The following is a 25,748-nucleotide window of genomic DNA, read 5'->3' as shown; positions in this document are numbered from 1 at the left end:
TTGGGCTGGAAATGGCCCAACTTGATTATCATTCACATTGTAAGGAGAGTGATCACTTTAGATAAGCTATTGCCAGCAGGAGAGTGGGGTGGAGGGAGGTATTTTTTCATGCTTTGTGTGTATAAAGATCTTCTACACTTTCCACAGTATGCATCAGATGAAGTGAGCTGTAGCTCATGAAAGCTTATGCTCAAATAAATTGGTTAGTCTCTAAGGTGCCACAAGTACTCCTTTTCTTTTAACTATTTCTATATGGCTGCTTTGCCCTCTAGTGGCTTTCCACAGCTCATTCAGCCTTTTACCTTGTACAGCATTTCAGTTGTCCACCGTGGCAAGTTCCTGAGATAGAAAAGACTGGGGGACAGTTTATTAAATGGCAGAAACCTCCTTGGGCTCTACAGGCCAGAGTGTCAGCAGGAGGAGGACCCATATCAGCAACACCTGAGTGAAGAAGAGTCTGTTAGCTTCTCAGTTTTCAGTCATAAACATAGGGAAAATATAGGGAGCTATTTCAGCAGTAGAGCCCATTCACGGAGGGATTAGCACAGGTACTCCTGGACAAATCCAGTGTTTCCACTGAATTTATTTTGTCCACTACAAAACTGCCCTGCGGCGTTCTGTTTTTTAAGGAACCATGGGAGTGGTGTGCATAGTCTGCCTGATGCCCCAGGATTGGACCAGACAAAAACCTGCAGGCTAATGAGCTGTTGACTGTAGTTGCAAATATGGACGGGTCCTTTGTTCCAGCGTGACCCACTCAGTGTAGTGTTCTGTCCACCTTTTGTGGTGGCCGAGTCTTAGATAGAGGTTGCTACACCCTTGGCTAACAAATGATGCTCTTTTTGCTCTGGCAGCAGAATCTCAGCTGTTAAAATCCAGAGACACCACGTTCAGTCCATACTGCCAACATTACCTATGCACAAGGAAAGGGGATCGGGGGAAACTGACTTGCTGCCATGAAGGCTGCTGTGATTTCATATTCTCTCCCCCAAGTACCAGCTTCCAAACATGGCATTACTGGCATCAGCCTGAATACTGATTGTCCCGTACTATAACAATTGCTGTACAGTATATCCTGAATGGCAAGTCAATAGAGTGAGTCAGGAGTTCTACCCATGGGTACCAGGTTAGTTTTGGCTGCAAATATACCACTAGCTATAAATACTACAGAATAAGAAGTTTAAGGATGGTGCTCATGCCCTTTCACGGATTTCCTTTGCTATATACCATGAAAGCCTTGTGTAGACTAAGATTTAAAGATGTGATATTAGATCAAGTTACCTCAATCTAATTAATGTTACAGCTGGTCAGGGAACAGTTTTCCCATCCTGTGAGAATTTTCAAGATTTTGAAATAAACTTCCTGTTCCAAATCAGGATGAAAAGTCAAAATCTTAAAACTTTCCCTGAATTGAAAAGCTAAAACAAAAAGTCAGATCAGGTCAATTGAAACATCTTATTTTGATCATTTTGGAACATTTTATTGCAATTTTGACCTTTTCCTATTTTTTTAAACTATAAATTAGCATAAATTTTGAAACCAAAATTCATTTAGACCGCCAAAATGAACTTTTTGCGTTATAAACTGTCAAAATTCCCATTTTGACTATTTCAAACCGCTTCCCGCCCCGCCCCCCGTTTTTTGTCTAAGTGGGAAATTTGTCAAATGTTGTTCAAAATGTTTCCCTGCAAATAGATTTGATTTTGATGAATTAGCATTTTCTAAAAGAAAAAAGTTATGTTGAAAATTTCTTGACTGACTTTAACTGATACCTTCTTTAAAAATTTCAAGTGATGGAAAATCCACCACATCCACTGGCAATCTGTCCCAGTAGTTAGTTACCCTCATATTAAAATGTGTGCCTTATTTCCAGTCTGAAATGGTCAAGATTCAACTTCCGGCCTTTGGATCTTGTGTTTGTCTTTGCTTGCTAGACTACAGGGTATATCTGCTCCTCATGTAGTTACTCTAGGGATTCATGGAGTACCTCAAAAAAGACAATCACTGTCTGTTTTAGGCTGACAAATGTAATTAAAATATCTATTGTAAATTATAGTCTGAGTTTATCTCTGCTGAGTTGGGCTTCTTTCCAAAGAACCTTTCAGTAAACTGGGTGCAGATGTCTTTTAATGAAATCAAAAGCTATTAAATAAATCTGTCCTCAATATTGCACTAACCCTGAACTCGATGTGAGGATCAGGATTTAGTCTATCATTAGCTCCTTACTTTATCTTTCCCATTCACATTGACATCCCTTTTCATCCTCCTTATCATGTATTGTACATCTCACCTGGAGTAGCCTGGAAAAGGAAGACCAGAACAGCAAAGAGCAGGTAAAGGATCTTCATGTCTGAAGATTGGCTGGGATCTTAGTTTCACTGGAGAGAAGAGACTCAAAGACCAATTGAGACTAAATTTCATTAGAAGAAGATAATGGAGTCCCCGTCTTTATAAGGCTCTGGGGATTAGGAAATGTTGATGCATGGGTGCTTTGTCAATAAATAACCATGCCTAACCTTTTGCAGAGCAGGTTGATTACCTCTGTTATTGCAGATTTCACTGAAGTATGTGACCAAAATGTTGCAATCTGCAGTGTGAATTTCCATTAGCAGTGTCTATATGTTATATAACTTGAACAATGTCCAAGTCACACTGAGTTCTTTGTGTTCTCATGGCTTCTGTGGGTCTAATCCCATTAAACACGCAAGCTGGGCAAAATTTTTGTGCAAAATCATTTTTCCTCAAAAAATGCAGATACAGGTCAATTGATCAATTTGAAACAATTTCAGCAATTTTTTTTTTATCAGAAATAGAAAAAAAAAGTTGGAAATGTTAAGATGGTCATTTCAGCATCTCCAAAATTAAACCTTTTAACTTTTCATTTTGGAAAGACATTTCTGTTTTGGAATTTCCTTCCATTTTATTTAAAAACATTTAAAAACCTCAACATTGAAACAAGTCTTTTTTTTTAATTTCAGTTCACTGAAAATTTGTAAACATTTTTGGGGGGGCTACTCAAAACTGTTTTTTTCTTTATTTTTTTGACCTGCATCTCCAGATGGTCAGTTATTCAGACAACACTACTGATGCCATGGGATCAGTTAAATACTGAGGGCAGGTCTACACCACAGCCTAAATTAATTTAAGTTATGTCACTCAGGGGTGTGAAAAAGTCCCTCCTCCACCCTGAGTGATGCAAGTTTCATGCTGTCTACACAGCCACAATGTCAGTGGAAGAGCATCTCCCGTCAGCACAGAGCATCTTCACCAGATGGAGCTGCACCCATGTAGCCTCAGTAACGTAGATTTGCCCTGAGTCATGGTCAGAGCAGGGGGTTTTAGGACTCAGGAACAAATGGATTCTTATCCCAGCTCTGACACTGATTCTCTGTGTAGCATTAGCGAGTCATTTAACCTTTGCCTCATTCTCACCATCTCTGTAGCTGGGGATAGTACTTTCCAAAAGAGCTTGGTGGATTCTGCAGAAAAAATATTTATTTGAATTAAAGCTGCAAATTCACGTCATTTGCAACTCTTTTGATCATGCTTTGGGAGAAATTCACTCCTGTGCAGAGGGTCAGCACAAAGGAATGTGCCCCATTTAATTCCCTCTCTAGTCCTATTTTGAAGGCTTTACATGGACTTAAGTGGTGCCTAGGCCTTGAACTAGCTCTGTGCCTTGGGGTAAATGTCACCCTTTTTGAAAACTCATTAATAGTGATCTTGGGTGAGATCTAAAGCTCCCATTCACTTCCATGGGACCAGGATTTCAACACCTATATCAAGAGGATGAATACGGGTGGAAGCATAAGAATGGCCATACTGGGTCAGACCAATAGTCCATCTAGCCCAGTATCCTGTCTCCTAATAGTGGGCAATGCTAGAAGCTTCAGAGGGAAGGAACAGAATGGGGTAATTATCGAGTGGCCCATTCCCTGTTGTCCAGTTCCAGATTCTGGCAGTCAGAGTTTTAGGAACACCCAGAGCATGGGGTTGCTTCCCTGACCATCTTGGCTAATGGCCATTGATAGACCCATCCTCAATGAAATTACCTAATTCCATTTTGAACCCAGTTATACTTTTGGCCTTCACAGCATCCTCTGGCAACAAGTTCCACAGGTTGACTGTGCATTATGTGAAGAAGTACTTTCTGTGTTTGTTTTAAACCTGCTGCCTATTAATTTCATTGGGTGATGTCTGGTTCTTGTGCTACATGAAGGGGTAAATGACACTACTTAATTCACTTTCTCCACACCATTCTTGATTTTAGTCTATCACGTCTCCCTTTAGTGATCTCTTTTCTAAAATGAGCAGTCCCAATCTGTTTAATTTCTCTTGGTATGGAATCTGTTCCATAGCCCTAATAATTTTTGTTGTCCTTTTCTGTACCTTTTCCGGTTCTAATATATCTTTTTTGAGATGTGATGACCAGAACAGCACACAGTATTCAAGGTATGGGTGTACCATCGATTTATTTAGTGGCACTATGATATCTTCTGTCTTATTACCTATCCTTTTCCTAATAGTTTCTAACATTCTGTTAGTTTTTTTTAACTGATGCTGCATGTTGAGTGGATGTTTTCAGAGAACTATCCACAATGACTCCTAGGTCTCTTTCTTGAGTGGGAACAGCTAATTTGAACCCCATCATTATATTTTCCAGTATGCATTATTTTTTCTTATCAACATTGAATTTCATCTGCCGTTATCTTGCCCAGTCACCCATTTTTGTAAGATCCCTTTGTAACTCTTTGCAGTCAGCTTTGGCTCTAACTATTTTGAGTAATTTAGTATCTTCTACAAACTTCACCACCTCACTGTTTACCCCCATTTTCAGATTGTTTTGGGGTAAACAAACCACACACTGAGCCCAAAGGAGTTAGAAGGCAATACTGGAGCCAGGCAGCCCTACTCCCCTGGGCCTGCTGAGCATGTTTCAACTGAAGGAGCAGGATAAATAGAGATCAGTAGCCCAGGCAAAGAGGGGTAGTCAGACTCCAGGAGAGCAGAATCCTTCTCCGGGAAGGTAGGCAGAAGGTTGAGCCTAAGAGGTGACCACAGAATGGGTAAGACCCACAGGTAGTGCCTTCACTTGCCACCACCCTCTCTGAAACCCAGCAATTCCTGCATGGTCCTGCTCCTTTGGACTCTTTATTCAGTTGAGCCACAGACTTTTTGGACTATAGGGGCCATGCCCCAAATTGTAGGAACCTATTGGTAGGGGGTAGCCCAGGGAAGTGAATTTAGACTAGTTGCAGTGACAATCTTGGCCGTGTTGCTTCCCACAGCATTCTGGGAAAGACCCAATGTAGAGGGAGGGCCTAGGTCCCACTACCACATCCACTTAAGGGCCGAGGCCCAGATGCAGGTGGAAAGCTGAAGACTCCAAGCTTAAGGTCAGGAACAGGCACCTCTACCATCCTGACAGAAAGGCAAGCGGCCAGAAGTGAGGTGCTCTAACCACTAGGCTGCCCAGCCCTTTGAGCCCCCTATCACACAGATCATTTATGAATATGTCAAACAACAAAGGTTCCAGTACCAATCTTTGGGGGACCCGGCTATTTACCTCTCTCCACTGAGAAAACTGCCCATTTATTCCTACTCTTTGTTTCCTGTCTTTTAACCAATTACTGATCCATGAGAGAACCTTCCCTCCTATCCCATGACCACTTATTTTGCTTAAGAGCCTCTGGTGTGGGACCTTGTCAAATGCGTTCTGGAAGTCCAAGTACATTATAGTCACTGGGTCACTTTTGTCCACATGATTATTGACACCCTCAAAGAAGTCTAATAGATTGGTGAGGCATGAAATCCCTTTATAAAAGTTGTGTAAACTCTTCCTCAGTATAGTATGTTTATTTATGTGTCTGATAATTCTGTTTTTCACTATAGGTTCAACCAATTTGCCTGGTACTGAAGTTAGGTTTACCAACCTGTAATTGTCAGGATCGCCTCTGGAGCCCTCTTTAAAAATTGGCATTACATTAGCTATCCTCCAATCATCAAGTAAAGAGTCTGATTTAAGCAATATGTTACATACCACAATTAGTAGTTCTGCAATTTCATATCTGAGTCCCTTCAGAACTCTTGGGTGAATACCATCTGGACCTGGTGATTAATTACTGTTTAATTTATCAATTTGTTCAAAACCTCCTCTATTGGGGAGTTCCTCAGATCTGACATCTAAAAAGAGTGCCTCGGGTGTGGAAATCTCTCTCACATCCTCTGCAGTGAGGACTGATACAAACAATTCATTTAGGTTCTCTGCAATGACCTTGTATTACTTGAGTGAAGTTTTAGGACTGTGATTGACTAGTGGCACCACTAACTGGCAGGTTTCCTGCTTCTGGTGCACTTAAAAAAAATACTATTTGTTTTTATGTCTTTTTTTAGTTGCTCTCCAAATTCTTTTTTGGCCTGTGTGACGTTACACCCCATATTCTTCATAGAAATATTGTTATGATATGAATATGGTACGACTAAGATATGTTTTATGCAAGAGGGGTCATATGAGGTATCATTGAAAAGGTTATGATCTGTGGAATGTGTTTATCCAATTTGTATGCATGTATCATTTTTGTATCTCAAGCTAGGAATATTGACCATGTGTCTGAATTTCAAATGTGCTGCTTTGGGTGACACCCACAACTAGCTCTTCAGGTACAACAATGAAAAAGCCAGACAGGGCTGATGGCCCATCAGCAAAGACAATAGACTGTGAAAGAGCTTAGTCTTCCTGTGGATGCTCCAAACAGCCTGAGAGTAATATCTAGTACAACCCTGCAGAGACATGTGACTGAGTCACCTGGTACTGGACCCCACCTTGGAATGCCAGTGTTTTTCTGCTGGAAGACAAAGGATTCCCACCATACACAAATGCAAAAAAAAAGGCAGGGAAGTGACATCATTGTGGTTCTCCTCTGCCTCCCCACCCAAAGAGACACTGGGAAAGACCTGTAAACAAGAACTGAACTGGAGGGAGAAGATCTGAGCCCAGGCTGGAGAAGGGTGTCCAGCCTGTGAGCAAAAATGCCTGAAGTTTCAAGCTGCAGGCCAGTGCAGCTGGCTTTCACGAATCTCTGTAATCTGCCTGAGACAACATTTAGGGTGAGAAATTACTATTTGTAGCCAATTTCTTTAATGTATTAAGTTTATTCTGCATGTTTTATTTTGTTTTGTTTCCTTGGTAATATGCTTTGTTCTGTTTGCTATCTCTTATAATCACTTAAAATCTACTCGTTCTAGTTGTTTAGAATAAACTTGTTTTTGTTTATTCTAAAACCCAGTTTGTGCCATTCATGGGGGGTTGGGGGTTAGAGGCTCCACACTGAGGGAGGGGGCGGATTTCACAATATACTTTTGGGTCTGCTCTTCAAGGGAGGTGGGCACCTGAGTACTGGGGCAAGTCCCTTAAGATGACTCTTCCCAGAGCTGATCTCAGTGTCTGTGTCTTTCTGCACCTGGGTGTGGCCCTACCTGTCTGTGTGCTAGTGGAGGCTTAAGAGCCTGGCTCAGCAACACTGGGCAAAAGGGGGCCCAGGCTGGCAGAACAGGTGGGCTCAGTTGTATCCCAGTACATCAGGTGGCACCTTAAAGGGGGGAAACCTGTCACAGTCTGACTAATTATACTTTTACATTTGACTTGCCAGAGTTTATGCTCCTTTCTATTTTCCCACAAGGATGTTAAATTTAATTACATTGTGGATGCTATTACTGAGCAGTTCATCTATATTCACCTCTTAGCCCAAATCCTCTGTTCCACTTAGTACTAAATCAAGAATTGTGTCTTCCCGTGAGAGTTCCAGGACAAGCTACTCCATTAATGATTGCTTCTTGGTGTCTAGGAATTTCATTTCAGCATTCCTTCCTGAGGTGATATGTACCCAGTAAATATGAGAATAGTTGAATTCTACCATTATTACTGTGTTTTCTGCCTTTGAAGCCTCTCTGATCTCCCTGAGCATTTCAAAATCACCATCACCATCCTGGTCAGGTGGTCAGTATTATATTCGTAGTGCTGTAGTCTTCTTATTCAAGCACAGAAAATTCTACCCATAGAGATTCTATGGTACAGTTTTCAGAGTAGCAGTCATGTTAGTCTGTATCCTCAAAAAGAAAAGGAGTACTTGTGGCACCTTAGAGAAAAAAATGTCCACTGGATGTATCCGATGAAGTGAGCTCTAGCTCACAAAAGCTTATGCTCAAATAAATTTGTTAGTCTCTAAGGTGCCACAAGTCCTCCTTTTCTTTTTATGGTACAGTTTGATTCATTTAAGATTTTTGCTATATTTGACTCTATTCTTTCTTTCACATATAGTGTCACTCCCTCCCCAGCGCGACCTACTATCCCATCCTTATATATTTTGTACCCTAGTATCATAGGAGCTGACTTTTATTTTTACTCATCAGTCCTTCACCCACATTTCACCCTGAGGCCCCACCCCCCACTCTGTCACTTCCCCTGAGGCCCCACCCTTGCTCCGCCTCTTCCCACTCCTGCTCTGCCTCTCCTCTGAAGCCTCCACCTGCCTGCTGCTTGCTGCTGTCCACCCTCCCTCAAACATGTCCCACCAGCTGCCAAACAGCTGATTGGTGGCCCGGTCAAATTAGGTTGAACTATGGTTGAGGGAAGCCCTGTCTGTAGTATTTATATGTGAGGTCTTAAAGGGGCAAGCTATGGGCGATTATTTTATTTTTTTTTTTTTTGGCAACAAAGTGCACCACACAAATATTTACCCTCAACCTACGTAGGAGGAATCTTTTCCCTGAGCAATCACTGCTCTGTCTGGACATTCACGAGTCTTACCAATATGATTGTGCTTCCCCAGACCCTTTATAAGCTAAATGCTCTGCTAATAAAAGTCCCTGTCAAGTGCTGTTCTGATGTTAATAAATGCTTTTGGGGCTTCATATGGGAAAGAGAGAAGAAACCAAACTGTTGTCAGAAAAACAGGATCTATTCCTATGAATAAAGGAAGCTTCTGCACCAAACATTCACACCACAGCAGCCCCTGAGTGGTTAAAAGGAAAGGAGGTTGGAATTCCCAATGGGGTTGTATAATGGAAGGAAGAGGGCGTCAGTGGAGTTTTACCTGCTTACACAGGCTCTGAATTTGACCCAGAGGCCCAAGTTAACCCCAGCGTAACTCAACTTGAGTCACCATATTTATCCCAGGGATGAATTTGATTTCATATATTTTGGTGCAGATCCTCAGACTGAGAATATTAAATACGCTAGTGTGTACGTTGGGTGCAAGTCTGCAGTCCTGACTCAGGCAAAACTTGCTTCGGAGTCACCAGTAGCTTTGCCAGAGTGAGGACTACGGGATCAGGCTCTTTATTAGCAAGGCAACAAGAATGGGGACATAATAGTGTGTGTGGTCATATTTCTAAAGGCTGTAATTTAAACAGCCTCCTGCTTCACTGCAGCTAAACTGACACCACTTGTAGAGGCTATTTGGTGTTGAAGGTGCTGGATTTGATAGAAATCTCACTGGTAGAAAGATAGAAATTGCCATCCTGAGCCTTCTTGTTACCTGTTTGAAATGGGCCACCTTGATTACATTGGCCTCATTAGCAACACAAAAGTAATTTTTCCTCCCTTGGTATTCACCCCTTCTTGTCAACTGTTGAGAATAGCCCACTTCCACCTTAATTGAATTGGCTTGTTAGCACTGACCCCCCCACTCAGTAAGGCAACTCCCATCTTTTCAAGTGCTGTGTATTTATATCTGCCTCTGTATTTTCCACTCCATGCATCTGATGAAGTGGGTTTTAGCCCATGAAAGCTTATGCCCAGATAAATTTGTTAGTCTCTAAGATGCCACAAGGACTCCTTGTTGTTTTTGCTGATACAGACTAACACAGCTACCCCTCTGAATTCTGAGCATGATAGCCTTTGTCTTATTGCAGAAAGGACTGTTGACACATAAATCCTCAGTCCCTATGAGGAAGATACTGCAATTCATTGTTATTAGCCCCATTTTATATACGGGGAGACTGACTAGCCTGGGGCCAGAGAGGGAGTCAATGTTAGACACCGGACACAGTCTCCCAGTTTTCTGCTCAGAACACTAGACAACATTGCTCTCTGTCACACTTGTCCATGGGAACAGCCATCAGTTTGAAGAAATCTTAGGTCCAATAAATGATTAAACTGTGATTTAGGATATGTAATGTACACAGCTGTTTGCTGTTAGTTCACGCTGCAGATTGCAGGATAAGGGACACACTTGACTAAGTTCACCAATAACTGAGGTAACCGATCAGCCATAGCAAAGGTAACTACACTATAAGAGGCTTAATTATTGACCAGATTCCAAAACCTCTGCATTCCACAATCCCAAACCCTTATAAATACAGGGGCTCTCCATCCCAAAGGGACCTTCACCTCCATCTCCCACAGAGTCTTGCCTCGGCAGTGACGGACAGACCCCCGCAGACCTTCAGCCATGAGGATCCTTTATTTGCTCTTTGCTGTTCTCTTCTTCCTCTTCCAGGGTGCTCCAGGTGAGATGGAACCAAGTAATTATAGGGAGGATAAATAAAATGAGATATTTATATGAGAGGATGAGGATGCTAAAATAATGAGCTAATGCAGGATCATTTCCTGATCCTCAATCTGCAGTCAGGGCTGGTGCAATAGATAGGATAATTGTCCTGTTTTTCCTCTGCCTTGAAACTTGGGCAGTCACCCCATCCAAAGTGGGTGTCAAACTCTATTCATATAAATCACTCTCTAAGTAACACGAGTGCAACTCTTTACCCGGGGCAGCATATCTTCATTAGGGGCTTGCAGTAGTGTAGTTCCAACAGTGCAAATTTCCCTAAGCTAGACAAGACCCTAGCAAGAGTATTCCAGCTATCAGGATGATGAATGAGCAGTTACACTGACCATCCCGAGCTAACCTACAAAAGGCTTCCACAGATCAAAATCAACCATTGAGCTGGATTCGCCATTACCCTGCACTGTGTGTTATCATTTGCACCCGTGCAAAGCAGTGCAAAGTGTAGTGGAGAATCAGGCCTTAGCTCATCTTCATCTCCACATTCCCAGGCATAGATGTGGTGGGTCTGATTCTCTTCTCACACTGGCGTCAATCAAGAGTAACTCTGCTGAAATCATTTAAATTGCACTAGTGTAAAAGGGGAGTGCAATTATGCTGATTACTGGTAATGCTGAAGGACCAACCAAAACTGGGGCCCCATTTTTCCAGGAGCTGATAGTCTCTGCCCCAAAGAGCTCACAGTCTAAAGGGGGGGGGGGTGTTCTAGGGCTAGAAAGGAAGGTTCAAAGGTGCAGCACCTGACTCTTCAACCAGGTAACCTGCACAGCTGTTGGAATCCTTTTCTCTCTCCTGACTGTGGAGGCTGCATCTGAACTTGCACATAGTTATAATGCTTTCTTCAATAGTCACATTCTGTGACTGGACTTTTACAACAGGCAACAGATGCACTGAAAATAATGATATAGGAACCTTCAGGGCCCGTGGAGCTAAGAGGTTTTGTCTGTTAGCTTAAGCTATGGAAGATCACACTCGGGCTGGAAACCTTGGGGTCAACCTCTGATAATGATACATCTAATCCTGTTTTGGGGGGGCTTATTTAAGGATTTTCTAAAAGATGTGCCCTAGCTCAACTAGAAGATATGGGCTTGATGCAGGAATCCCTGGGTGAAATTCTCTGGCCTGTGTTATACAGGAAGTCAGACTAGATCAATGTTTCTCAATGAACGGTCCGTGGACCAGCACCAGACCATAAGATCTCCCTGAAACAGTTTAGGAAGCTAGCAAGCCACTCCCTGGTATCAAAAAGGTCAAGAAACAGTGGACGAGATGATCATAATGGTCACTTCTGGCCTCACAATTTAGGTATCTATATATAATAATTTCTGCTCATGGTTTCCCTCTATTTATGAATAAAAGTTCAGACTCTAAACGATTCTCACTCTTTGCTCAGGGAATGCTGATTTCCTGGATAATATCAACTGTAGAAGTAACTTTGGCTTCTGCCACTCGGGGGACTGCCCCGTCTCCACCACACTCGTTGGAACCTGCATCAACGGAAAGATCAACTGCTGCAAACGGCCAACAGCCCCCTGAGCTGCAGAAATCCACAAGGCATGAGTGAGCAGCAGCCTCAAGAGGAAATGTCTCCCTTCAATAAAAATAAGCTGTTGTGAAATCCAACTGCGGTTTGTGAGAATTCATTTTACACATGTGGGGTGTGAGGCTGCGAGCGGGGGAAGAGGAGTGGGAGGAAGAATGTGTTTGTGAAGGCGGAAGTATCAGCTACCAAAAGTGTCACAGCCGTGGGGTCGCAATAACCTCTCCAGAAACTGGTGCTTGCTGTGTAATTAAAAAACACCCAACCCCCACCAATATAATGACTCCAACTTACAAAGAAACTGCAGCACCAGGGTAATTGGAATGCATCGGCCCTGAAATCCAACAAGGTGGGCGAGGTAATATCTTTTATTGGACCAACTTCTGTGGGTGAGAGAGACAAATTTCTGAGCTCGTCTCTCTCATCCACCGAAGTTGGTCCAATAAAAGATCTTTACCTCGCTCTCCTTGTCTCTCTAGTATCTTGGGACTGACACAGCTACAGCTGTGCTGCATGCGGCAATTGAAACCCAACTGTCCATTAGTGAACCTCCCACGGAGGTCCCAGTAGGCCCTAGAGCTGGCTACAGATGGCACCACACCCCCAGCTGAACTACCTGGGAGGGGAATCCCATTACACTTTGCATAAAAAACTGTACCACATAGAAAGGAGGAGTAAAAAAGCTCACACCAAACCAAACCACTGGGGCTCAGATCCCCAGAAGGTGTACAGAAAGTAGTGCTCCTCCCTTTGATGAGGCCAGTCTCTCAAGTATTCCCCATAACCAGATGTGATTGTGTGCCAGAAACATCGACAGAGCCATTCAAAGCCGGTGCAGCATTTCATATACATAGAGCTATACTGAACCCAGCTTTACTGCTCTCATGATACCAGATACAGGGCCCCTGCTTGTCCCTCTCACCAACAAAAGTTGGGGAGCAATTAACAAAGTCTTTGATGTCTCACAGGGGCTCATTTGGTTTCAATGGGCCTTCTCGTGTGCAGAACCTAACCCCTTCGGCAGGATGCCAGCCTTTCCATTAATGAATGTTTCTTTCCTGCTTGGGGAGTTACACAGTTAGAGAAGTTTACAATGTAAACCCTTAATATGACATGGGGCACAGAGGTTAAGTAAGATTAATACATGCAACATCCTACAAGCATTTCATAAAGTCTAAACGCTGACCACATGTGTCTGAATCTAATATCTCTTTTAACAATGCCAACACACAGGTGAGCCAGACTGGTTTCACACAATGCATTTGTCAGTGTTCAGCTGTGGCCTAGGAGCCTTGGCATCAGCTGGCACCTGATCTGCCAGTGTCACAGTCCCAGTGGCCCATCCAGCTGCCACGGCCCCCCAGGTGAGTGGTACAGCCCAGCACTTCCCCCAGTGGACAGCCTATCTGCCCCAGGGAGTGAAGCAGTACAGGGGGAGGTTGGGAAGAAACCATATGGGGAACGGGGCTGCCGAGCACTGATCAGAGGACGGGAGGCCTGGGTGAGAGGCAGCGGTACAACAGCTGGGGCCGGAGAAGCGTTGGAAGCCCAGACAGGGCATCAAGTGTCAGACACAGAGGGGGATGTAGCTGGTTGAGAGGGCATCAAGTGACAGACCCAGAGGGGGATGTAGCTGGTTGAGAGGGCATCAAGTGACAGACACAGAGGGGGATGTAGCTGGCTGAGGGGGCATCAAGTGTCAGACACAGAGGGGGATGTAGCTGGCTGAGGGGGCATCAAGTGTCAGACACAGAGGGAATGTGGCTGATGGAGAGGTCATCAAGTGCTAGACCCAGTAGGGGACGTGGCTGATCACGAGGGAATCCAGTGTCAGACCCAGAGGGGGACGTGACCTGACAGGAGGGCCATAACCACAGGTGCAGAGAGGATTCCATCCACAGAGTTTTAACCCACCCCTGGGAGAGTGCAACACCAGCCGTGTCACAGCAGCATATCCAGGTCCAGAAACAAGAAATTGGACTCATACATTAGTTCTTACTATAAAATTTATTGCACTTTACTGACTGCTGCATTGAACCTTATGTAGTCCATTCCCTCACAGTGTTTACACTGCAAAGTGTTCTTGAATCCCCAAGAAATAGTTCTAGTGTAAATCAATTATACATATGTTTAAGTGAATTGCAGTGAGTATGGGTTAAGAGGGTTGCAAGTAAATTAGGCATATCCAGGACTATGGGCATCCTTGTTGCTGCCCAGAGTTAGAGAGACTGGGGTAAACACCCAGGAACCTCTGGACTCAGTCCTCCCTGTGTGATGCGAGTCCTGTTCACAAAGCCTGGGAGGGAAAGTAAAGGCAGGCAGATACCGGGGTGAAGTGAATTGGGGTGTGTGTGGAGGAGGACTCAGATCCTTTTGTCACTTGGGTCATCTGTGGTATTGTGTACATAGAGAACTTCTCCTACTATGGTAGGACAGATGCCCTACTTACATGAGGTGCCCTCCAGTGGGGCAGAGCAGGAAGCATTATCACAACCTGCTCTGCCTAGGGAGCATGTGAATCTGGATTCTGGACTGCTGCAGTCCTAGAGTGACGAGAGTAAAAGATCCTCCTGCTGCCCCTTTACATTCCATGCATCAAAGGGAGCTGATGTACCCCAGCTGAAGTTCTGGCTCATGTCCTGTGGAAGAATCCCAGGTGATGTAATAGCAGCTACTTTGGCCTGGCTGTCAAAACACATTGCCTGTCCAGCTAAAAGGGTATGTCTACACTGCAAAGAAAAACTCATCTTGCCAAGTCTCAGACTTGCGTCAATTGACTCTGACTTGTGGGACTCTGGCTGTGGTGCTAAAAAGAGCAGTGAAGACATTCCTGCTCTGGCTGGAGCCCAGGCTCTGAAATCCAGCAACGGGGTAGGGTCTTGGACCCAGGCTCCAGCTTGACTGGGAACATATACTGCTATTTTCTAGACCCACAACCTGAGCCCCATGAGCGCAAGTCAGCTCAGTGCTGTGTTTTTCTTTGCAATTTACACATACCCTTAGGCATTAGAGTAATACAAATAATAATAGGTTTCAGAGTAACAACCGTGCCACAAGTACTCCTTTTCTTTTTACAAATAATAATAATAAGCTATTTGAATCAGCAGGGTCCAAAACAGAGAGTTGTGTTTTTTAGAGGATATAGAAAGGTTGCAGTCCCTTCCCCAGTTCTTTCTCTTCCCATTTCTCCTGGGAAATCTTAGGGGGAAAAAACCTGCTGATGATTTGGGGCGAAGAGGCTCTAGCCATATACAACTGACAAACCTCTCTCTCATGGATCAGTAACTGGTTAAAAGACAGGAAACAAAGAGTAGAAAGAAATGGTCAGTTTTCACAGTGGAGAGAGGTAAATAGAGGGGTCCCCACGAGAATCTGTAGCTGGACCAGTGCTATTCAACATATTCAAAATGATCTGGAAAAAGGGTGAGGTGGCAAAGTTTGCAGATGATACAAATTACATAAGATAGTTAAGTCCCAAGCGGACTGTGAAGAGTTATAAAAGGATCTCACTAAACTGGGTGACAGGACAAGAAAATGGTAGATGAAATTCAATGTTGAAAAATGCAAAGAGATCTTGGAGTCATCATGGATATTTCTCTGAAAACATGTGCTCAGTGTGCAGCAGCAGTCAAAAAAGGTAACAGAATATTAGGAACTATTAGTAAAGGGATAGATAATAAGACAGAAAATATAATACCACTATATAAATCCATAGTATGCCTTCAACCTTCAATACTGCATGCAGTTCTGGTTGCCCCATCTCAAAAACAATATATTAGAATTGGAAGAAGTACAGAGTAAACAAAAAATTATTAAGGGTATGAAACAGCTTCCATATGAGGAGAGATCAGAAAGACTGGGACTTTTTAGCTTAGAAAAGAGAAGGCTGAGGGGTCTATGATAGAGGTCTAGGGTGGAGAAAGTGTATAAGGAAGTGTTATTTATTCCTTCATGTAACAGAAGAACATTCATTTCATCCAATGAAATTAATAGGCAGCAGCTTTGAAACAAACATAAGGAGGTACTTCTTCACACAGCACACACTTGTGTTGCCAGGGGACGTTGTGAAGGCCAAAAGTGCAACTAGGTTAAAAAAAGAGCTGGATAAGTTCATGGTGTGAAAGTAGAATGAATTAAGAATGAATTATATTGAAATTATAATTCATTAAAGAAATGCTACTTGAAGGGTTTGTTGAAATACAGTTGTCAGGAAGAGAAACATTAAGGAGTGTGAGACAAGGGGTCCTCAAACTAATTAACTTAGAGCTCCTACTGAGCTAGGAGATTAGTAAATGTTAGTATGCAAATAAGATATGTATGTATATTTGTCAGTTTCTGCTTTCTTTTGTCTCTTATGCTAAATTGGCTTTGGCTTAGCTGTATAAATAAGTTATCTTGAACCTCAGAGAAGGGCTCACATCTGGGTGCATTAGCAAGGCGCTTTGCTAATAAACAGAGTGGTCTGACAAATTATGTGAGTCCTGAATCTGACTTTGACAATGGATAGGCCTATCAATGGCTATTAACCAAGATGGTCAGAGACACAACTCCATTCTCTGGTTATCCCTAAATCTGTGATTCCCAGAAGCTGGCACTGGACAACAGAGGATGGATCACTTGATAAATTGCCCTGTTCTGTTCATTCCCTCTGAAACATCTGGTACTGACCACTGTCAGAAGACAGGACACTGAGCTAGATGGACCATTGGTCTGACCTGGTATGGCCATTCTTATATTCTAACCTGGAAAAATGGCTTCTCATGGGGAATAGACATTAAAACACCAAATTAATTTGTAACCCATTGGTGTTTGTATGTTCCTTCTATGTCTGATCCACAGAGGATATAAGTCTGTTACCACCTCAGCTAAGAACCCTTAGCTCAAGTTGTATGTTAGCTTTGGTGGTCCCCCGCATGTCAGCCAAAATGGTTGCTGTCACATATTGCTGGAAGGACACAAGGCAGTTGGGGACCTGTCCTGGAACAGAGCCTCAGATTGCAAAGAGGAACTCTAAAAAGTGATAGTTCTTAGATACCCTTGAGGGAATGAATGTGTCAGTCAGGAATCAGAAATCTAGGGACATGGGTTTCTGTATCAGGATTTGGAGCCCCACAAAGAGTAAGGCAAAGTTCAATTTAACAGTTCATTAGCCATTGATGTGCCATAGATTTTTATATTGACAACATGCGATCTCAGAATAGAAGTTGTCAGAGAGAAACTGATTTTTTTGGTAGCTGGATCTTCTGGGCTCTGAGGAGTCTTCGGGGACAGTTAGGGACTGTGGGATAAACACCGTAGGTAGATGTTTATACTAAAATAATTGGCAGTGAAATAGTTAGCAATCTTGGCAAATAATTTGTCATCTGTGGGTTCCTGAGTCACCACCTCATTCATGCAACTGACCCCTCTTAGAGCTCTGGGTTCAGGCTGGTTAAAACTGACACAGGCAAACAAGACTCCATCAGTCAAAACTCTGAGGACCTAGAAATATTGATTTTAAAGGAAAGCTTAGATGCTGGATCATGATTCTGAAGCAAGGTATGGATTCTGTGGCACATTCAGCAGCTGCAGGACGGCAGAATACAGGGTACACAAGGCCACATAGGGGTATAGGCCTCGAGCCACACAATGGAAATGAGGAGCCTCAACACCTTTGTGGATCTGGGCCACAGAGAATAGGTAAGTGAGCAAAGAGATAATGAGTTGTGAAATGGTTGCTATGATACAGATGCTGTCACTAGGCCATCAGAGCTAGGAGTCTAAATACCTTTGAGGATTTGGGCCAAAGTTTTCAAACTGAGGAGCCTAAAGTTAGGCATTTAAGGGCTTGTCTACCTCTACTGGTGCTACAACGGCACAGCTATGGTGCTACAGGTATGCTGCTGTAGTGTAGACAGTTCCTACAGTGATGGAAGGGTGTTTCCATTGCCATAGGTAACCAACTCCCTGAGCAATGGTACCTCAGTCAATGGATGCATTCTTCCCTTGACCTGGCTGCATTACAAAGCAGGTTTGGTCGACATAGATATGGTGCCCATGGATGTGAATTTTTCCACACCCCTGAGCGACGTAGCCATGGCAATCTAAATTTTACATGTAGACCAGACCTAAATCCACATTTAGGAAACTAAGCAAGTGATTGGATTTACTGAGGTGCTCAGAACTCATAAATGTAATTCCCTTCAAGGAAGTTCCTCCTAATTTGAATCAGAGATCAGAATCTACTCCTTAAAGAGAGAGCTGCAGGTCACCAGCATTCATGAGTCTGAATTGCAAGCGGGAATTTTTCTGTGCACAGCCCCATTACATGTCCCCTCTCAGGACACTGCTGTGTAAATGGTTTTACTTTTCATATGGTTTGTACGGGTTTGGCCCAGTTTTAAACAACCAGTTTTCTATGGTCTTTGGGTTTTTTTAAGAACCAGAGTCGTGGAATTTTCCTATTGCTCTAAAAGCAACTTTTCAATATACAATTGCTTATGCAAATTGAAATGCTGCTCCCACTCCAGAGTTCATATCGGAATGTGCCTCGAAGTTTTTGTCTTCCTCTGCAAGAAACAAGGGCCTTTGGGGGCCAGATCTATACCAGTTTACACGAGTGGAGGGTCTGACCCATTGACTTCAATGGTCTGCCATGCGTGGAAGAGAGAACACAGACCCAGATATACAATAGGTCTTGTTGAACTTCTACCGACAAGTGCAGAGGGCAGCTGCTAGCCTCCCAATGGGTCAATCTCTATTTTGTTTGTGCCTCTGATTAGCTTCTCCCACGTAGAAGTTTCTTAAAGGGACACTGCACACTTAAAAAAAAACCCATCACCCTTCTGTCCAAAAATGTTTCCCCTGCTGAACTGCTACATCTAAGATTGTTATAATGGGAAGAGATTGGAAGGAAAAAACACAAGCTGTTTAATTAGGGAAATTTTTAATGGATTTTCCTCTGTAGAAAAGCCAAAAGTGTTTTTTCTTCCTGGTTTCTTCATGTTCACATCCCAGGCCAGGTGTCTTCTGTGAATCTGGTTCTGTCTGCTGCCAATAATGGCTGAGAACATCCTGGAGACATCATTCCTCAGCCTTTTGAAAGAGGAAGGGCCTGGCACAACAAAACAGCAAGCCCTCTGATAGAGCCACAAGAGGTGGGAAGGTGGTTGCAAGAGTGTGGAACATTCCAGTGAAGGAGGCTATAAACTGGGGCAAAGGGTGAAGATTAGGAGGGACCGGGAGCCTGGGCAAGGTGGGCGGAAGAAATTAATGTTTACCATACTGTGATCTCCTCCGTAAGCACTGAGATAACTCACCTTTCTGCTACTTTCCCAGCTGCTCAAGCTTCCCATATTGCAAATGGAATCAACTAAAAATTAAACACATAAACAGTTTAATTGTATTAATAATTACCAGAGCAAAAATACCATTAACTGCACTTATACATGATATAATATCAACAGCAAACTGCTGAATGTGAATATCGGAGTTAGAAAATATAATCATCCCTTCCAACATTTGAAAATTAACTAATGGGGCAGTCTAAAGATATGATGGATTTGGCAAGACTGTTTAAATAAAACCAACATCCAAAGGTCTACAAATTCATAGTAAAGGTTCTACAAGCCACTCACCTATATCAAATGCCCTTCAATAAATATACACAACGCCCATCAGTATACACAATGCTCATCAACAAACATACCACTCTAGAGGTCATGACCCAAAGTAAAGACCAAGAAGAGAATTCCCATCTCTGCCTATCCTGCCACACACCAAGCTACCATTCCTGCACCTATGCCTGCACCTTATATACCACGTATTCATCTCTGCAATGCACCCAACATCTATGGTCCAGCAACCGGACTCAAGCTCACTCACAAGCATTGGGAACCACTAATATTTCACCTCTAGTCCTCATATCTCACCTCTAGTACTTCATCCCAGTGTACTAACTGCCCCAATACCTATGTGGGTGAAACCAGACAATCACTACGCTCTCAAATGAACTCACACAGGACAATGATAAAAGACAAAAACATCACATCACCTATCTCTGAGCACTCTATATCTGATCTATCAGTCCTCATCCTCAAAAGAAACCTACACAAAAAAAGCCAAGCCTGGGAGCTTATATTCATAGCTTTGCTAGACACTAAAAATCATGGTCTTAACACAGACACTGGATTTATGGTTTATAACAACAACCTGTAACTCACTAATCCCCCTTTTCGTCCTGTGTTACAGGGGTGTTAATTGGCTTCTTCAACTTGAATGGTCTCTTAGAATATGTGCTAACTGCTTATGCTAAAGTAGCTAGTCAAACTTGCATTTAGCTGAAACGCCTTTCCCAGACCTGAAGAAGAGCCAGAAGACCTGAAGAAGAGCCAGAAGAGCCAGAAGACCTGAAGAAGACCTGAAGAACCTGAAGACCTGAAGAAGAGCCAGAAGAGCCAGAAGACCTGAAGAAGAGCCAGAAGAGCCTTTCCCAGACCTGAAGAAGAGCCTTTCCCAGACCTGAAGAAGAGCTCTGTGTAGCTCAAAAGATTGTCTCTCTCACCAAGAGAAGTTGATCGAATAAAAGATATTATCTCACCCACCTTGAACCTCTAGTCCTTGCTATATAGTCTGGAAACAATGCTGTTTTACATTCACCATAAACAAGAGTGTTCCAATCCATGTCATCTCGCCATAGGCGCGGACTTCCTCAGTTCCCAGGGCATTCTTGACCCTCGCTCTGCCCAAGGCCCCGCTCCCACTCCACTCCTTCCCTCAAACCACCATCCCCGCTTCTTCCCACCCCACCCTGCCCCCTGCCCCTGCCTCTTCCTGCCCCCGCTCCTCCCTCTGCCCCCAGAGCCTCCTGCATGCTGCTGAACAGCTGACTGGCAGGCGGGAGGCGCTGGGAGGGAGGGGGAGGAGCTGATCAGCCGGTCTACCAGTGGGTACTGAGCACCCACTATTTTTTCCCATGGGTGCTCCAGAGTCAGTGCTTATGATCTCTATAATTAAATAGATCCTGTTTGGAACAATCCACTCATGAGACATCTAGATAGGCTTATGTGCAGTGCTGGGCAGGAGCCGGTGGTTGTGGTACTTGCTGTACCAATGGCGTAGGGAAAGATAGGAGAGAGGTCCTGGAGGCCAAATTTTAGCTGCTAAATAAGAGATTAAAGCCCAGGACCTCCATCGTAGCATTCTCTGAAATGCTTCCAGTTCCAAGTGCAGGACCACTCAGCCAGGCAGAACTGCAAGGTATCAATGTGTGGATGAGACAATGGTGTTGAGATAAGGGATTGAGGCTTATTATGAACTGGGAAACCTTTTGTGAAAGCAGGATCCTGTACAGAAAGGATGGGCTCCACCTAAACCAAAATGGAACCAGACTGATGATGATGTAAAGTTAAAGAGGACATAAAGGAGTTTTTAAACTAAGGGCTCGGGGAAAGCCAGAGAAGCATCCAGTTCAGAAAATCACATCCCTTACAGGAGGATTTATTCAAGGGGATTCTCTATATCCTAATAAAGAAGAGAGGATAGAATTTGATAAAGTACAGGTAAGAACTGAAGAGAAACACTCAACGGAAAAAAAAGCCTCATTCAATTACATCACGTGAAGGCAGACAACTAAATATTGACAAATTTTACAGGTGCTTGTACACAAATGCTAGAAGTTTAAATATGAATCTGGGTTAAAAGGTATTGACATAATAGGCAGGCACCACAGAAAGTTGGTGGAACTATGATAACCAATGGGACATCCGATGAAGTGAGCTGTAGCTCACGAAAGCTTATGCTCAAATAAATTGGTTAGTCTCTAAGGTGCCACAAGTCCTCCTGTTCTTTTTGCGAATACAGACGAACACGGCTGCTACTCTGAAACCTGTCAATGGGACATGGTAATACGAAGCATATGCACCAACTGCATGGGTGCCCAGGGCTCAAGCACCCACAGAGAAAAAAATAGGGGGTGTTCAGCACCCACCAGCCACTCCAAGCTACACTGTGACCTACTTCAGCCCCATCTCAAGGGGACATGGTATAGGAATGATGCCTTCCCTGGGGGTTGTATGCCCTGCCCCTCATAGAATCCCCTGCCTATTGCCAGTGGCCCTGGTGTAGCTGCACTGACTTCACTGGAGTTTCACCAGGGATGTGTTTGGCCCCATGGGTCTTCCCAGTAATGTTGGCCAAGAACCCCTGCTGTTCTATCCCGGCTGGTTAGCAGGGCATAGGGATGCCGGTTGTCTGGGGATGTGTTCTTAGCATCCCTTCGCTGCCCTATAAAACAAGCTGTTTGTGCATGGTACCAAGAAACAGCTGGATTTTGCTTTTTTAAAAAAATCTTCTCCACAGGGAGCTTGTGCCCTTTGGTTTATTGTTGATGAAGAAGGGCCACACCCTGCAGTCCTTACTTAGGCATCCTGCCCATTTATAGTGAAGAGATTTGAATCTAAGGTGGGGCCCGAGCAAGGGTTGCAGGATTTGATCTGGAATCTGGGATTGTCACGCTTGCTTCTAAAAATCTACGTGTGAACTCCTGGCTCTATGCGGTCCAGGCATGGATGGACACAAAAACCTACCACTAAAAGTAAATCCTGAGTTGTGGAGGGAGGATACAGCTCCATGTGTAAATAGGGACTGGCGCTCCCCTTAATTCCAAATCATTCATACCCTGGGGGAGCTTTCTGGGCAATGGTAAGGGGTAGGGGATTATTTGGAGAAGGAGCAAGGTGCTGGGGGAATCTGGGCAGTGGAAGGGAGCTAATGACCTGTTTTAAGTACTAAGAATTTGAGCCCTTCTTTTTGTAGTCTCATAGGTACAAATAGGTAGAAATTTGCACACATGCAAAATGCTGGTCTCCATACCCAGATTAACTGCACGCTGAAGCAGTGCCCCATCAGCTGGAGCAGCCTGGACAAAGAAGGTGAGAACAGCCAAGAGACAATAAAGGCTCTTCCGTACTGCAGGTCTGCTGAGCCTAGCATCACTGGGGATCCTATTGGGATCCAGGAAGTGGGCAGGCGGAAGCCCGTCCACTGCTAAAGGACCCCCACCCCCCCAGCCTAAGGGGAGGATCCACAGGACCTGGAAGCCAAGTGATTCCGGGGGACAACAAATGAAATAACAGGGACAGGAGTGCGGTCAAAGGATCAAACAAAGGGAACCTGACCTAGCATCACTGGAGATAGTAGGCATCAACACAGATTTTTTGCTGTTGAAATCAGACGCTCTCTATATTTACAGAGCTCTGGGATGGTCGGACAATGCTGAGGTTTGGTATATTTCTTGGTAAAGAAGCATTTCTAGACCTTTGGGAAGCAGGAGGGTTATGTTAACCCCTGCTGTTGTCAACATCATGGCTACAAGGCTGTATGTTGCTATCCACAGGATGAATTGCCAGTGAGTGGTTCTATAGATTACAGAACCTGAACTGGGGCCAACCCACTGGGCGTGTTTGTGTCTGATACAGCCTGATGCTGTGTATCCATAGAAAGGCAGTGGCTAAGTTGGGGTCAGAGATTCTTTGGCTATATCTTCCCTGCCAAACAGGATGTGTTTCGACACCGAGATCAGTAACTCAGAAGAGCTCGCTCACTATGAAATCCTAGTAGTGACAAGGCACAGGTAGCTTTTACCTCACTGTAGCCAATCAAGACAACACTGTATCCACACACCTGGTGTTTACCTTGGACTAGCTACAATGAGGTAAAAACGGCAGAGGCTTGTCTCCACTAGGCCCTTATAGCACAATAGCTAACTCATGTTAACTATCTTACTGGGAAAACACACCTCCTTTGGCACTGGAGACAGAACCTTTGTATTATGTGCTAATCAGCTGACCCTGCTATCTCCTAGATGATAGAGACGGGAAAGACCTACAAGGTCATCTGCCCCACCGACGGAACAGGATGGTCCCTATTGTACAGTTGCTCATGTTCCAGTCATTATTCTTTCCTCCTTTATAGCTTGTTGGGGCGGGAGGGGTATAAGCATCTACAAGATATCCGTGGCCACCATAGTGTGAGACTGCTCTTCGCCTCCCTCCCAAGCTTCCTTATCCAGTTGCTCCCCTCTCAGCTCCTCCTTCCCATCAACTTTGCAGCTCTGCTCTGGCTAAGGCTGTCGCACTGGAGAACACAGTTACGTCTTGTCTACACTGCAAGGTGGAGCTGTGTTCTAATCATGGCTTGGGGGGGCAGCTGTGTTATTACCAGCTCCCCTGGCACAGCCGCATCGGTGGTACAGAAAAGCCCAAAACACTGGTTCAAATGAGAGGGAAGCCACTGAGCTGTTGATTGGGGGTTGGACTAGATGACCTCCTGAGGTCCCTTCCAACCTGGTATTCTATGATTCCATGATTTCTGGGGAGGGCCGGAGACTCTGGTACAGAGAGGTGCTGGTGCATTTTATGCTCTATCTGACTTTCAGCTGCTGAGAAACTGAAGTTAACTAAAATCTCAACGCTCCCAACTGAAGCCCCTTTGGATCCAAGCCCTGTTACCATGGCAACCGAGAGCTCACGCATGGCCAGCCCAAAGGTCTACGCAGAACCTTGTGAGTCGCATGTAGGGCCTACGGCTCATTGCACAGTATCCTTGAGAATCCCTGACTTCTGTATGGTTAATAACAGGGGCCGTGGCCTAATGTAAGACCACAGGCAGGGATTCCTTGGATTTAACGAACCACATCCCAAATGACATCAACAGGAACAGCTACTGACCTTTAGAAAAGTAGGATTTGCCTGGAGCACTCACAGCTGCGTTTGACGAGTGGCCCGTGTACAAATTTCACACCCCCATGTTTGCATGGAGTTGTCAAAGCAGGTCTCACCTGTCCAAAGGGCCATGGGGGCAGATCTGGTGGGCGCAGTTTATCTGATTGTGTGTGTTCCTGTATAGCTGCAAGAAGCCTCTCCTACACTGCACAGCTGCGCACAATGGGAGCCCTTCACCTCCCCTGAGCGCTTAGGGAATATCTGCACTGCACTTAGACCCCCGCGGCTGGCCCGGGCCAGCTGACTCAGGCACATGGGGCTCAGGCTAAGGGGCTGTTTAATTGTGGTATAAGATGCTCTGGCTTGGGCTGGAGCCCAGGCTCTAGGACCCTGCAAGGTGGGAAGATCCCACAGCTCAGGCCGAGCGCAGACGTCTGCCCTGCAGTTAAACAGCCCTTTAGCCCAAGTCAGCTGGCACAGGCCAGTGACAGGTTTCTAATTGCAGTGTAGACAGAACTGCAGATCCTGCAATGCTGTAGTACTAGACTGGCTGCCCCAGGAAAGTGCTGTGTTCATTCTGCTTTGGAAAGAAAACAAATCCCTTCAACTTGGGAAGGTTTTGGGGGTCCAGAGCTCCCTTTCCACACACACCCTAATCTTTCTTGAAAAGTTTTGGTTTGGACAAAGTTTCAATTAATCAAAAATGCTCCAACCCTCTCTAGTAACAAGTTTGAATCTGTGCTGGGTGTATCCTATTAGCCAATCAGGGCCATTGATTATTCTACCCCCCTTTAGTAACAGTCATAGAATCATAGAAGATTAGGGTTCGAAGAGACCTCAGGAAGTCATCTAGTCCAATCCCCTGCTCAAAGCAGGACCAACACCAACTAAATCATCCCAGCCAGGACTTTGTCAAGCCGGGCTTTAAAAACCATTAAGGAT

The 25,748-nt window shown here is 44.3% G+C and overlaps 1 protein-coding gene across 1 annotated transcript; it reads right to left on the bottom strand.

Annotated features, from left to right (window-relative positions):
* Positions 1-298: 298 nt before the first annotated feature.
* LOC125634687 (gallinacin-10-like) lies at positions 299-2,434 on the bottom strand. Its single transcript, XM_048845768.2, has 2 exons — positions 2,291-2,434; positions 299-441 (listed from the first exon to the last, which is right to left on the bottom strand). Exons 1-2 carry the CDS (start codon positions 2,346-2,348, stop codon positions 299-301), a joined length of 201 nt encoding a protein of 66 aa, XP_048701725.2. The 5' UTR covers positions 2,349-2,434.
* Between the last annotated feature and the right edge of the window lie 23,314 nt (positions 2,435-25,748).

Source organism: Caretta caretta, chromosome 3, assembly GCF_965140235.1.
Source record: "Caretta caretta isolate rCarCar2 chromosome 3, rCarCar1.hap1, whole genome shotgun sequence".
Lineage (NCBI taxonomy): Eukaryota > Metazoa > Chordata > Testudines > Cheloniidae > Caretta > Caretta caretta.
The sequence above is the reverse complement of the archived record's forward strand: the minus strand, read 5'-3'. Positions and strand labels throughout refer to the sequence as shown.